Raw genomic sequence first — 14908 nt, forward strand, 5'->3', positions numbered from 1 at the left:
CATCAATTGTTGTAAAAACCCATCTGGTTCACCAATGTTCTTCAGGGAAGGAAATCTGCCATCCTTACCTGGTCTGGCCTACATGTGACTCCAGACCCACAGCAATGGCATTGACTCTTAACTACTCTTAAGGGCAATTAGGGATGGGTAATATATACTGGCCTTGAAAGTGACGCCCACGTCCCATGAAAGAAAAATAACATAAAGTGGTTTATGATGTCCTGGGGTTCTGAAGGGTGATATATACATGCAACAAGCCATTCACCCCAACCAGCCTGTGTTGGTGTTTATCCTTCAGGTGAGCAAATAAATTCCAGTCTACCCTAATTAATGTGAGAATATCTCAAGCTGCCAATTTTTGAATTTAGAGTTACAATTGAGACGTATCCATGAATGAAGCAACAGCATGATAGGATTTGAACCCATGCCCCCAAAACTTTAAGCTGGATCGCTAGTCAAGCAATATTACCACTAAGCCACCATCTCTCCCTCTATACAACCACTTGACCCCTGCAGTAAAACACACAGGAGTATATCAGGTTAGGGCAGAGTGAGGTTAAAGTGTGATTCCACCTCTCGGAACCTGCTAATCCCCACTGTCTGGGCTGTTAGCTGGTGGCTGCTGGTTCAGGGGGATATAACAGTGGCTGTCACCAAGCATGACACCAGTAAGGGTCAGAGCCTTCGAGGCCAAAGGTGTGGAGAGAAAGGTGGACAAGATGCTAAACATTTAGTTTCTATGCACGGTGTCATGATGGTCAGCAATCACGGATTGGACGCAGGACAATCCATCGCTCAACAGTAACAGCTTAAATTGCTGTAACGTCTATAATGTAGAACATGCTCTTAACAGAGGTAAGATAAGATGGACGTTGGGACAAAAGAGGAGATATCAGGCAGGGTCAAAAAATTGAGTTTTGAGAAGGAGAAGTAGCAGACAGACAAGTAGAGAGGATTGAGGGAGGGAATTCCAAAGCATGCGCTAGACGGCTGAAGATATAACTAATGGTGGGGTGAAGAATGATGGAGGTGAATGTGGTGGGGGGGCCAGCGGCAGTGGGGGTGGGGTGAGTGGAAGGTAGTCAAAATGGAACAAAATAAAAGCAAAATACTGCGGATGCCGGAAATCTGAAATAAAAATAGAAACTGCTGGAAAAACTCGGCTGGTCTGGCAGCATCTGTGGAACAGACACAGATTTAACGTTTTGAGTCCAATATAACTCTTCAGAATTGAAGAGAAGTAGAAATGTGATGGGTTTTATGCTGTTGAGGGAGGGGGTGGGGGGGGCGCTGATGGAACAAAAGGGAAAAGCAGGGATAGAAGGTGGAGGAGATTAAATTCATTGAACAAAAGGCTAAGGGAGTGGTAATGGTAGTAATAAAGAAACAAAACACTGGTCCAGAGTAGGTGTTAATAGCAGAATAAAGATCAACATTGTCTGAAAGCAAAGGCATGAAAAGAAGATACAGACTGGCAAAATGGAGGACAGAGTTCACGGCCTGATGTTGTTGAACTTGATGTTGAGTCCAGAAGGCTGTAAAGTGCCTGTTCGGAAGATGAGGTGCTGTTCCTCCAGTTGGCGTTGGGCTTCATTGGAACATTGTAGCAGGCCGAGAACAGAAATGTGAGCATGACAGCAAGATGGTGAACTGAAATGGCAAGCACCCGTGAGATTGGGGTCATGCTTGTGGACTGAATGAAGCTGTTCTGCAAAGCAGTCGCTCAGGCTATGTTTAGTCTACCCAGTGTGGAGGAGACCGCATTGTGAGCAGCCAATGTAGTAGACTAAATTGAAAGAAGTGCTAGTGAATCACTGCTTTACCTGGAAGGAGTGTTTGGGGCTCTGGATGGTGAGGAGAGAGGAGGTAAAGGGGCAGGTGTTGCACCTCCTGTGATTGTATGGGAAGGTGCCATGGGAAAGGGATGAGTGTTGAGGGTGATGGAGGAGTGGACCAGGGTGTCATGGAGGGAATGGTCCCTACAGAGTTCTGACAGGGGAGGGGAGGAGAAGATGTGTTTGGTGGTGGCATCATGCTGGAGTTGGCGGAAATAGCAGAGGATGACCCTTTCAATGTGAAGGTTGGTGAGGTGGAAAGTAAGGACAAGGGGGACACTATCATGGTTCTGGGAGGGAGAGGAAGGGGCGAGGGCAGAAGTGCGGCAAATGGGTCGGGCACGGTTGAGGGCCCTATCAACCACAATGGAGGGGGAACCCTTGACTGAGGAAAAAGACATCACAAGCACCATTGTGGAAGGTAGCAGCATCAGGACAGATGTGACGGAGAGGGAGAAAGTGGGAAAATGAGAGAGGAGTGGAGATTTGGGGGAGGTGGGAAGGTTGTGGGGTTTGAAGAGTCCCAGAGATAGGGAGGGATTTAACCATGAGAATGAAAATTTTCGATAGGAGGCATTGTGTGATATTTGAGGTAGAGCAGCTTTCTGTGGTTGACTGGCAATTTAGAAATAAAACAAAATATTTTAGAATGCGAAGATTAATCTTTTGAGGATTAAGTGAATCATTTATCATGGGTTGGTTCCTTCAGTGAAACAAGGGCAGCACCTATTACTAACCACGAAACCGGCTTTGTGTTGATGAGACAATGCGAAACACTTGTGTAACTCCTACTTGTCATTAATGGAATGCATTACAAAAGACACCTCCATAAACAGTGTGTCAATCGAAATGGCTGAGAATAGGGCTAGCCCAGTGCCTGACACACCGCCATTGTGGTTCACACACACCCGTTGCGGCACACCTGAAACCAGCTCCAGCCACAGGCAAATTTAGGGGTGGGAATGAAAATTGGTGATGGTTTTAAAGTTGAGATGATGCAGAACCTTTGACTTTCAATGTTCCTGCACTCTCTAGACAGTATCTTCAACATAGGAATCACTAAACAAGGAAAAGGCCCAAGGTCCACCTAATTTATCTACCATTCCTGTGGTCACATGATACAACAATAATGGAGTTGTTGATTAATCATAATAAGGGAGTTGTTGATTAATCATTATAATCGATCTCCGTCCATTAGTCTACAGCAGATTATCCTGTCGGACGATATGAGGCCAACCCCAGTAGTGGAGAATTGTGGGAGCCATCAATCCGAAGTCACTGTTCTTGGCAATGCTCTAATTTCTCAGTCAGAAGGTTGTGTGTCAAGTCCCATTCCAGAGATTTGAGCCCAGGTTTTTTTTTTAATGCTCCAACCTCTCTATGGGACTTGAACCCACAACCTTTTGACTGAGGGGTGAGAGCGTTACCAAGAACAGTGACTCTCACCCCTCAGTCAAAAGGTTGTGGGTTCAAGTCCTATAGAGAGGTTGGAGCATTAAAAAAAAAACCTGGGCTCAAATCTCTGGAATGGGGCTTGACACACAACTTTCTGACTGAGAAATTGGAGCATTGCCAACTGAGGGGAGTGCTGCACTGCTGGAGGTGCCATCTTTCAGATGTTCAACTGAGGTATCATCTGCCCTCTCGGGCGGATGTAAAAGATCCCATGAGACTATTTCAAAGAAGAGCAGGGGAGCTCTCCCCACTGTCCTGGCCAATATTCATCCCTCAATCAACACAATTGAAAAACAGATTATCTGGTCATTATTACACTGCTGCTTGCGGGAGCTTGCTGTGCACAAACTGGCTGCTGCCAGTGGCGTAAAACAAACAATATCGATTCAGCTGCATGTTATACAGCTCTGCTGATTTTAATTTGCCTTCAAATCAGGGGAGATGAGATCCTACAGTGTCTACCTTCCACACTTGCCCAGGGTCAAACTAACCCCTCAGTGTGTGAATATTAGACAAGAGTAGATTCAAGCCTGGCTGTGATGCTCACTGCAGTCCAATAGTCTCCTGACTCCAGCCATCTAATCTTGTACCATCTACAAGATGGACTACAGGAACTTACCAAGGCTCCTTCAACAGCACCTTCCAAACCCACGACCACTACCATCTAGAAGGACAAGGGCAGCAGATAGACGGGAACACCGCCACCTGGAAGTTCCCCCCAAGTCACTCAACATCCTGACTTGGAAATATATCGCCGTTCCTTCACTGGCGTGGGGTTAAAATCCTGGAACTCCCTCCCTAACAGCACTGTGGATGTACCTACACCACATGGACTGCAGCGGGTCAAGAAGGCAGCTCACTACCAGCTGCTCAAGGGCAATTAGGGTTGGGTAATAAATACTGGCCTAGCCAGTGAAGCCCCCATCCCATGAATAGATTTTTAAAAAACCTTGCATCCAAACAGCGACTGCTTGGGTGAAGCATGAGAAAGCAGCCAAGACATTACATGGCGGCACCATGCTTTGGGAGAGGGAGAGGAGGTAATGGAAGGGGAAATCAAATAACCGACATCATGCAGAGCGAATTATAATCAGCCGGGTACAAAGTTCTTTGAAAAATAGGATTCATTTTTCTATCAGGTTGCAGACCGAGAGACAAATCTTTCACACTCACTGTTGATGAGCTCTGTTTCGGTCCTGCACAATGAAATGGGCTGTTGCCAAGAAGAAGGTCCCTCCTAGGACAACGATAAACGGGCACAGCATGAGGGCGTAACCCAGACTGAGGAACACCCACAGATCCAAATCGGGCTTACTCTGTCTAATCACGTCCGAGATCTGGGGAAGACAAGAGAAAGCAAACTTATTTCAAGGCTTTTCGAACGTGTTTAAGAAAATAAAAACTAGAAAAAAATAGAGGCTTACTGGCAAAATAAATAATTTCTTTAAAAGAATGAGGTGGCAAAGTGAAACGCCACAAGGTTGATAAAGGGAGATGGGGTAAGTCAAGTAAACTGCAGAATTTTAAGTGATTGTAACAGGAACACAGGGCGGGTGTAAAAACACAGACCTATTCTCCTTGTGGGACACTACAACATGTGGCAGGATTTCATAGCACTGACACTCTACACTCCTCCAATTCTGGCCTCTTGTACATCCCAATTTCCTTCATTCACTATTGGCAACAGTTCCTTCAGCTGCCTAAACTCCAGAATTTCCTTCCTAAACCTCTCCATCTCTCTATCTCGCTTTCCTCCTTTAAGACGCTACTTAAAACCTATCTCTTTGACCAAGCCTTTGGACATCTTGTCCTAATTTCTCCTCATGTGGCTCAGTATCATATTTCTTAAATGCACTCCTGTCAGGTATTTTGGGACATTTAATATGACCTTAAAGGTGCTATATAAATGAATGCTGTTGTTGCTGTTGCTGAAAAAGGGCAGCTGGATGATTCAGACAATTCTAGGCCTTATCCCTGCTATATGGACTCCCGAGGCGACACTATTCATCAAGCTGGAAGTGACAAGGAATTGCACAGCACTGTTTTAAAGGTCTATAGTTCCTCCCAACACTTTCCTCTCTCCTAGTCCAGCACAGCATACAGAAAGCCATTTTAATTAAAGGGAGCAGATGGCTTGTTTCTTGTGATATTATCACAGCAAGGAGTAGAAAGCATTTTATTTCCTCAAAACAGTTTATGGAACAATTGTAATAGAGAGAAGTCCAGGTATTTTTCATCTAAGCACTTGTTCATTCGTTGGCAATAACACATGATGCTATTAAATAATTACCAATAAGGAACGTGGAGCCACATATTTAAATATTGTTAATGTTGCGATAATTTCCATCATAGTTCCGTCCATCACAAAATAATTTCTCCTTCTGTGATGTAGAATCATAGAATGGTTAGAGCACAGAAGGAGGCCATTCAGCTCATCGTGTCTATGCCAGCTTGCTCAAAGAGAAACTCACATAGTCTTACACACCCGCCCATTTCCCCGTAGCCCTGTATGTTTCTCTCCTCGGTTAATTATCCAATTCCCTTTTGAAAGTCATGATTGAATCTGCCTCCACCACATTCTCAGGCAGTGCATTCCAGATCCTAACCACTCACTGATTAATAAACATTTTCTCTCATGTGATCATTGGTTCTTTTACCATTCATCTTAAAGCACTGCCCTCTGGTCCTCGACCCTTCCACCGATGGGAACAGTTTCTCTCTATCTACTCAGACCCCTCAATCAAGTCAGTTTAACATGATTTGTCTCCATGCTGTCTATCCTTAACCAATCGACACTTGTCCAAATGACTATTAATATTGTCCCAGATTATTGTTTCTAAAAGCTTCCCCACTAACGAGGTTAAACTGACTGGCCCGTAGTTGCTGTCCTTATCTTTAAACTCTTTTTTGAACAAGGGTGTAACATTTTCAATGTTCTGCAGGTTATGCACCAAACTCGCAATCAAGGAGGTAAAGAGGCCAGTGTCCTGATCATACGTCTCTATCAATTCCAATGCTGCTCCTTAAGCTCCTGCAAGATGCCTGTAATCATGGCATGAATTTGCTTCCAACACATCCTCTATTCCTCTGATCTCCTACAGTCAGGCAGCTAGCAGCTGACCTGCTCCTAAGCTTCCACCAGTATGTACATGAACCAGCCACTAGATGGTGTATGAAAGCACCTCTCGGAATGATTCTCCTCTTCAACTTTATCTGTGGGTAAATTCCCAGAAGAGCACAGCTGAGATAAGGAACTCAAGAGGGGCATCAAGCCTTTGGCCCTCTAGTCTGTTGTGCATCCAAACTGTGTACAGTTAGTCAATCAGTAACTCAGTAATTGGTGCTAACTAAATGTCAAGCACAAATTGTACTTACAACACCGATTAAGTAGGGGCTGCCTGCATCTCCCAGCAAGTGAGAGGTGAAACTCTGCAAGGCCACGGCTGTTGAGCGACGGGTTGGAATAACAACATACTGGGAATGAAGAGAGAGTGTTATTTGATTGAGGTATTTCCAGACTGTGAAGATTCCTTCAAATGACACCAACGTATATTTATACAGCACCTTTAATGTAATGAGTCACCTCAAGGAACACAATCAGACAAAAAAATTGACATTGATCCAGACATAGACATATTAGGGCAGGTGATCCAAAACTTGCTCAAAGAGTTAGGGCTTAAAACATGACTTAAAGGCGGGTAGAGAGGTGGGGAGGTTTAGGGATGGAATTTCAGAGCTTAGAGATGGAGATGGCTGGTGGCAATATTGAGCAAAGGACATCGGATATACACAAGAAACCAGAATTAGAGGAATGCAGTTATTTCAAAGGGATGTAGGGATGGAGGAGGGTATAGAGGTAGGGAAGGGTGAGGGTTTGGAGGGACTTTAGTGTGAGAATTTTAAAATTGAGGCATTGGTTGGCACACAAACATTGTATATTGCACACTGATCTGTAGCCTTGTTGTAGAATGGTGATAGATTTGCTTAATTTCTCTTCCTTTATGTTTTCCAAAGTTAAATTGCCTGTTGAGCACATTGATGTGCTGATAGCTAGAGCTACTGTCTAACCAGCTGCCAGGAGATGTGTAGTATCACCCAGAGTGGGTCATTTTGTATATTTTATATCTCAGAGCTATGCAGAGATGACACCAATTTCCATGTGTGTAACAGGTTTTATTCACAGTGCTTTAAAATGTCTGCTCCCTGCTTCTAGCTCTGGCTTCCGGCTCTTTCTACGCCTGTTTACTGTTTTCTGAGTCCACACCCAGTCTTAACCAATCAAGCACAGTGAGCAATAGTAAACAGACTCACATAATCAAACACAGAACAGATCTACATCCTGCTCTTCAATTTTCCTTCATCCTTGTGGTGAATCACCATTCCATGCTGAGCAGTCTATACTTGAGGCACAGGGGAGTGGGACTAACATGACAATGGATCTTAAACATCCTTTGGTTCTGAAGGGGGAATATTGCTGATCATTGTCTGACAACGCTGGCTGGAAAGATGTTGAGGCTCTTCGGGATCGCACATTCTTGGGATGTCACACAGCTGGCAAAAGCCAGCATTCATTGTCTATCCCTTGAGGTGGTGGCGGCAAGACTTTATCTAGCGCTTGGTACAAGTGAGTGGCTTGCTAGGTCACTTCAGAGGACAGTAAAGAGTCAATCACATTAGTCTGGGACTGGAGTCACATGTAGGCGTGAGGATGAGGATGGCAAATTTCCTTCCCTAAAGGACATTGGTGAACAGGTTGGGATTTTACAATTCAATAATTTTGTAGTCTTTTACTGATACCAGTTCTTTATTCTCAGATTATTTTAAACCAATTTTAAATTCTGAAACTGCCATTGCAGGTTTTAAACTCTTGTCCTCTGGATTATTTGTCCAGTAACATAACTGGCACACCATCATACCCTCAAATGGACACTTGAGCAAAGTACCAGCTAGTCTGTGCCACCTCTAGAACACTTCATAAGTTCACATCATCAGGAGACTAGCAGAGAGAGTTTTCCAAACGACCAGTCCAGCACTTGCTTCATTTAGAAATGGTGAGTTTACCGGTGGGACTGCTCGAGGGATTCATTTTCTGCAGTGGGGGAGAAAGTAGTTGAACTTTACAACTCTAGCACCTACCATGAGGATATCTGCTGTGATGGCCCAGTTCAAAAAGAGGAGTGTTTCTCCGATAAATATACACATCTGTGCAGAGAGAGAAAGGTACAGATTAGAACCTAGATGTCAATATGTCAATAGTTACTGGTTGCCCAGGTGACATTTAAACTCCTGGCCCTGGGAGCTGAGACTTTCAAAGCCATTGAAACTTACTTGCTCAGACTGAGAGAGGGGAAGAGGACGGTGTGACCCACAGGATTTGGTCTGGCCAGACAGAGACCACTAGTTCCTGTGAACTTAGGGAAGAGGTTTAGCATAATGAGTGAGGAGGATAGGAGGAAGGAAGTGTGTCTCTGCACAACTAACTTATTCTCACCTCCAACAAAGACACTTCTTCATTAATTAAGAGTTGCTGTAAAATATTGACGACCAACTCCCTTTTGAAATTAGTGTTAATTCCCAGCAAGTGAACATTGCTCTTCTGGGCTAAAGAGGCAAAGTTAATTTGCTAAGTCACTGCAAACTCTAATGTTATTTACTACCTGTCCCAGATTTGTAACAATCACTTGTCCTTAAAAAGAACTAAACATCAGGTGCAGACTGTTAACATGAAACTGAATCTACAATAGCCTTTAAAAGGTAAGTGGATAATTATTTGAAAACTTAAAAGTTATAAGAGAATGGGAATGGGACCGACATGTTAACTTAAATTTATGTTTTGCCCCAGCAATTACATGGGAGGGATTACATTTATTCTGGTTACAGCTTCACACAATGATGAAAAAGAATGAAAAGATCGCGGCTTCACATGATCCTCGAGTGTACAGGAACTGCAGGGCATGACTGTCAATCTTCATGTGAGGTTTTGACAGAGGTTATTTACTGCCGAGAATCAGAGGTGCTCTTCTCTGCGAGTAAATTCTTCAAAGCTCCCTGTTCCTGTTTCGGGTAAATCTTTCCTCTTTCAAAGGACCAGCACAAGTGAGATTGAAAATAAAAATATACGGTCATAAGAAATAGGAGCAGGGACAGGCCATTCGACCCCTTGAGCCTGCTCTGCCATTTCACTGAACCGATTGTGGCCTTAACTTCACTTTCCTGTTTAACCCCCATAACCATCGACTCCCATGTCAATCAAAAATCTGAATATATTCACGGCTAAGTTAGACAATGACCCAGCCTCCACTGCTCTCTGGAGAGCAGAATTCCAAACACTAACGACCCCCTGAGAGAAGAAATTCCTCCTTATCTCTGTGTTAAGTGGGAGACCCCTTATTCTGAAACTGTGCCCCCTAGTTCTAGACTCACCCACCAAGGGTTCAATAGGCCAGTTGGCTTCCTTCTGTGCTGTAAAAATCCTACAAGGTTGGAAAGTCCACTGAAAGGGACCACCCAAATGCATTCTCAAGAAAGGAGCGACTATCTTGAGATACCCAGGAAAACAGCATACGCCTTGGGGAAGGGAGACCCTGTCCATGAGGCCCTGATGGTGCCAAATGTTCTACCCTAGCAACCCAAGGATAATTGGGAAATCCATTACCCTGAAACTCCTAATATCTGTAATTACTGCAGCTTTTACGCTCAGGCACTGAGTCACAGTTTTACTCGGTTGGGCAATCTCGAGACTGGTCGGACAATCTCAAGACTGGTTGGAGTGCAGAGTTCTTGGTTGCTATTACGTAATCTAAAACATGCTTCTTCAGCTAGAGTGGTATGAAGGAGTTCAAATGCTCATTTCGGAGAATGAACCATCCAATCGAAAACCACTGAATTTCAATGGAAAGATTTACAAGGATGGCACCGGAATTGTGAGGAAGAGTGAGCAGCTTCTTTAGAAGAGGGGAGAAGCTAAGGGAAAATCTGATGAAAGTCTTTTAAAATTATGAAGAGGTTTGACGGGATGAATATGGAGAGTATGGAGTTTCCATTGTTGATAAAGCCCAGAATAAAAGGGTGTAAATATAAGATAACCAGCACTGTGAAAGACACTGTACAGAATCTGGAAGGAATCTCTTTACACAGAGTGGTGAGAATGGGAGGAGGCTCTTGTGCAGTGTAAACATTGGTATAGACCAGTTGGGTGCCGTAGCTTGTTTTGCAATTCGATACAATGTTGGCACCCACATGTAATTTACTTAAGTTTATGTTTTGCCCCAGCAATTACATGGGAGGGATTACATTTATCCTGGTTACAGCTTCACACAAAGATGAAAAAGAATGAAGAGATCGCAGCCTGACATAATCTCTCGAGTGTACAGGAACTGCAGGGCATGACTGTCAATCTTCATGTGAGGTTTTGACAGAGGTTATTTACTGCCGAGAATCAGAGGTGCCTTTCTCTGCGAGTAAATTCTTCAAAGCTCCCCGTTCCTGTTTCGGGTAAATGTTTCCTCTGCATCCTGATGAAGAGTGTTAAGCTGCCTTCCAGGGAGCTCAGGGCAGTGGAGATGGTCAGAACATGCTGCTGCTTTCATCTCCAGCTCTTGGATTTTGAAACTAGGCCAGACAAATGAGATGAAGCTAGATCTCTCTGACACATCTGTCAGAAGTCCCCAGTCAAACTGGTCGGCCCAGTTCTCCATGGGCAAAGGGACCTAACTCAAATTGGCATATCATCAAATACAATTGTAGCAAATCTGGGAAATGGAAATAGTAATTTGGCTGGAAGCAATCTCCCTTAAACATCCTGTAGCATTATAAACGAGCAACTCCTGAAGGTTGTTGCTCCATCTCAGACCTGGCAGCACACAATGACCGGCTCAACCTTCATCCATTTGTAACAATCCTCAGCAGTTTAATGAAAACAGTCTCATAAATCTCAGGTTGGATCATTTAATCTTAATGAGGTTTAGAGAGTTTAATAATGCTTCACTCTTATTTATTTTCAGGAACAAGAATGGAAAATACAGGAAACACTGGGGAGGTCAGTCAGTCTGGGTGGAGGGGATAGGCAAGTTGATAAGAGTGGACTCTTCGCCAGAGCCATAGGTTATGGTAGATGATTGGAGTTCCAAGAGGAACAGGACAATGGGCAGGGGAGCAGAAACACACAGGACATTCCAAAGTGCTTCATAGTTAACTAAGCACTCTTTCAAATTCAGCAGCAAATTTGTGCACAGCAAGCTCCCACAAACAGTAATGTGATTGTGACCAGATAATCTGTATTAGTAATGATAGTTTAAGGGTAAATATAGACAAAGACAATGGAGGATCTCTCCCATTCTTCTTCAAAATAGTGCTGCAAGATCTTTTACCAGACACCAGGATATCTGAGGGGCAGATGGGGCCTCGGTTTAACCTTTCATCAGAAAGATGACACCTCCAATGTTAATGTCTTGTTAATTACATTGCTAAGATTTGTTAATGTCATTGTTAAGGTTTGTTAGTGTCAATTATATTGTTAAGGTTAAGAGAAACAGTGATAGGTATTAACTGTCTTTGAGCTCATATAAATAGGGGATCACCGCTGGGGCTGGGGTGCATCATCACCCTCGGAAATGACATTTTGATTTACTTTTGTAAGCTTCCTTTCATGTTTTTGTTTTAGTTACAGTGCTCCACCAGGGGCTGTCGCCCCCTCTGATTTTCAGTTTAATTGATTGATTGATTTTTGTTTCCAAAAAGAGTCTATAAATAGGGGGTAGCTGGGACACTGGGTTGAATGAGTGGAAAGCCGTAGGACTGAACAAGTCAATAAATTTACTCAATAAAGAAAAGCTTGTGTCTTGGTTTCGGCTTCACCAACCGGCTTGGATCCCATTAACATCCAACAGTGTTGGAACTACGTCAGTACTGCACTGGACTGGCAGTCTAGATTTGTGCACTCAACTCTGTGGAGTGGGACTTAAATCCACCGCATTCTGACTCACACGAGCGTTCTGACTCCACCACTATTCTGCTGCTGGCAGAAGAAATAGAATGGTCTGCAAAGTGCCATTTTTCTAAGATTCCTGGTTATTCAAGCATATATTTCTAGCTAGCTTCCTCTCATATTCTAATTTTTCTCTCCCTATTAATCTTTTTGTCATTCTTTGCTGTTTTTTATATTCTGTCCAATCCTCTGACCTGCCACCCATCTTTGTGCAATTACATACTTTTCCTTTAAGTTTGTTTGATACTACCTTTATTTCTTTTTAGTTAATTATGGAAAGTGGGTCCTCCCCTTGGAATTTTTCTCTCTCATTGAAATGTATAAAAATGTTATAAAAATATCGGAAATGGGGTGTGGGGGGCAGGGGGGTTGGTTGGTGACAAGGAAGAAAAGGTGGTTTGTCTGGATGGGGCCTAGTAGAGGTGAGAGGTCATGTGACAAAACCTCCAGGAATACAGCCAGAGTGGACATTTTTGCGGGTGCCTCATGAGAAATGTTTGACCCAATTGTGCGTAATTGACCTTGGTGCTTCAGGGAAGCTTCTACCTGTCGGGAACAATGTCAATTAGACAAGTTCATGTAACAGATGAAATGAGAGTATCTGTATTACCTCAGGTTATTCACATTAAGCTGTCGTATTTCAGGATGGAATTTCTCCTTACTTGTACAGAGTGCTTCTCAAGTATCCCACCAGGGCTGGCACTATGTTAATGCATCTTTTCCCATGGAATACAGGGCAGTAGGTGAGGCTTTTCCACCGAGTCCGATAGCCAACTTATCTCAAGATGTCTTGTGTACAATTACATTACGATCGTTTAAAGGGGGTAGATTTACAGTGGCTGGGCTCGAGAAGAAACTAAACCTCGAATGAAACTTTTGGGCCATAATTCTCAGGCTAGAGTTAATTTGCATATTCAATTGCAAGAATTAAGAAGGGGGTTTTAAAATTTCACTGCAGGAAGTGATACTGTGAAAAGCTCAATGAAAGGCTGACTTTGGTGAAACTACGTTAGCAACCCAGAGATAAAAGAAAAATACTGAGGATGCTGGAAATCTGAAACAAGAACAGAAAGTGCTGGAAGAACTCAGCAGGTCTGACAGGCTCAGTGGAGAGAGAAACAGCGTTAATGTTTCAAGTCTGTGATTCAAAACGTTAACTCTGTTTCTCTCTTCACAGATGCTGTCAGGCCTGCTGAGCTTTTCCAGCATTTTCTGTTTTTGTTGTTGTGAGCAATCCAGGTGTTGGATCAAGACTTCATCAGAGTACAGCACCTCCTGTTTAAGAGGGGCCGAAGTGTGTGTGCTGTACGCATCAGAGTTAACAACTCTGGAGGTTTCATCACATAACCTCCCAACCGCTCCACCCGGTCGAACAGCCCTTTTCCTCCATGTCCAATATTTCCATAATTGATGAGCTAAAATTTTCAAAGAAAATTGGCCCAGATCTTCCAGTCCCCTGATCATTGGAGACTGGACGTATCCCCCAAGGTGAGGACAGTACCCCACCGAAGTTCCAATGCACTAACTCCATGGGAATTGCCTGGAAAGTTTGAACTTCCGATGGGCAATTCCCCTGCTCCTCGGGACCCTCCGAAAAAATCTCCAACTCTGAGTTAGAGTCGGAGACTTTAGATAGTTCTAACTTACCTGGATAGTTAAAAAGAAGACATGGCTTGTCTTCCCCCCAATGATCTAGCATGACGAGGAAGTAGTTGAATTGAAGGTAGGCTCTGCATTTCTGAAGAAGCCGGGATCGGAAGTCTTGGCCAAAAATGGGGAGCTCGGGCATGGTGCAGAAAAGTAGGAGCAGAGTGGTAATCCAACGGTAATTCCCACTCCTCGGAAGATTTGGACCCTTAATTCCCCAATGATTTTCCCCCTGACTGCTTGAAGCAATGTCCAGCAGATTAACTGCAGGGCTAGTAACCCTGGTACAAAACTCCCTGCACCAACAGAGAGATTTCCAAAACAGTGAATGAAAAGAAAGAATGTTCATTTCTATACAGAGCCTTTCGCAACTTCCCAAAGTACCCGATAGCCAGTGATGTGAAGAACAGGTATAGTAGTATAATGGTTATGTTACTGGACTAATAATGTGGAAGATGAGACTAATAAGCTGGTGATAGGAGTTCAAGTCCCACCACAGCAGCTGGGGAATTTAAATTTAATTAAATAAATCAGAAATAAAAAGCTAGTCTCAGTAATGGTTGAGAAGGTCTTGTGGAGCAGTTGTAGCGTCCCTGCCTCTGAGCCAGAAGCTCTGGGTTCAAGTTCCACTCCAGGAATCGATGGCCAAGGAAAGTGCATTCATAACGTGGCCAAACAGAGGTTGAGTATCAAGATGTAAATCCTTCCAACACACGTCAATGGCAGGCAATAAGAGTGGGAGAGATTCCTGGTAAGTCATGTGATGGAAATAAAATTGGAGCCTCTACCATCACTGTCCATAGCTTCAGACTACAGCATGCATGTAAAATAAAACGTTGCCACAGCAACTCAGACTATTAGGTTAGGTTAGCCGGTGTGGATCAGATTGGTGCCAGCAGCACAGGGTTCGATCCCTGTTCCGGTTGGGCTGGATTCGAGATCTGCCTCATTGCCCTACCTGTGGTGAAGGTCCTGATGCTGTGGC

The 14908-nt window shown here is 43.8% G+C and overlaps 1 protein-coding gene across 1 annotated transcript in view; it reads right to left on the minus strand.

Moving 5' to 3' along the window:
- The window catches only part of LOC144684644 (sphingosine-1-phosphate transporter SPNS2-like), a 113532-nt gene that overhangs the window by 19786 nt on the left and 78838 nt on the right, over positions 1-14908 (minus strand). The window contains exons 9-11 of the mRNA XM_078548707.1: positions 8427-8492; positions 6666-6764; positions 4464-4627 (exon numbers count right to left, since the gene is read on the minus strand). Of these exons, the coding sequence (XP_078404833.1) occupies positions 4464-4627; positions 6666-6764; positions 8427-8492 (329 nt within the window). The remainder of the gene's footprint in view (positions 1-4463; positions 4628-6665; positions 6765-8426; positions 8493-14908) is intronic.

Source organism: Cetorhinus maximus, chromosome 9 (assembly GCF_964194155.1).
Source record: "Cetorhinus maximus chromosome 9, sCetMax3.hap1.1, whole genome shotgun sequence".
Classification (NCBI taxonomy): Eukaryota; Metazoa; Chordata; class Chondrichthyes; order Lamniformes; family Cetorhinidae; genus Cetorhinus; species Cetorhinus maximus.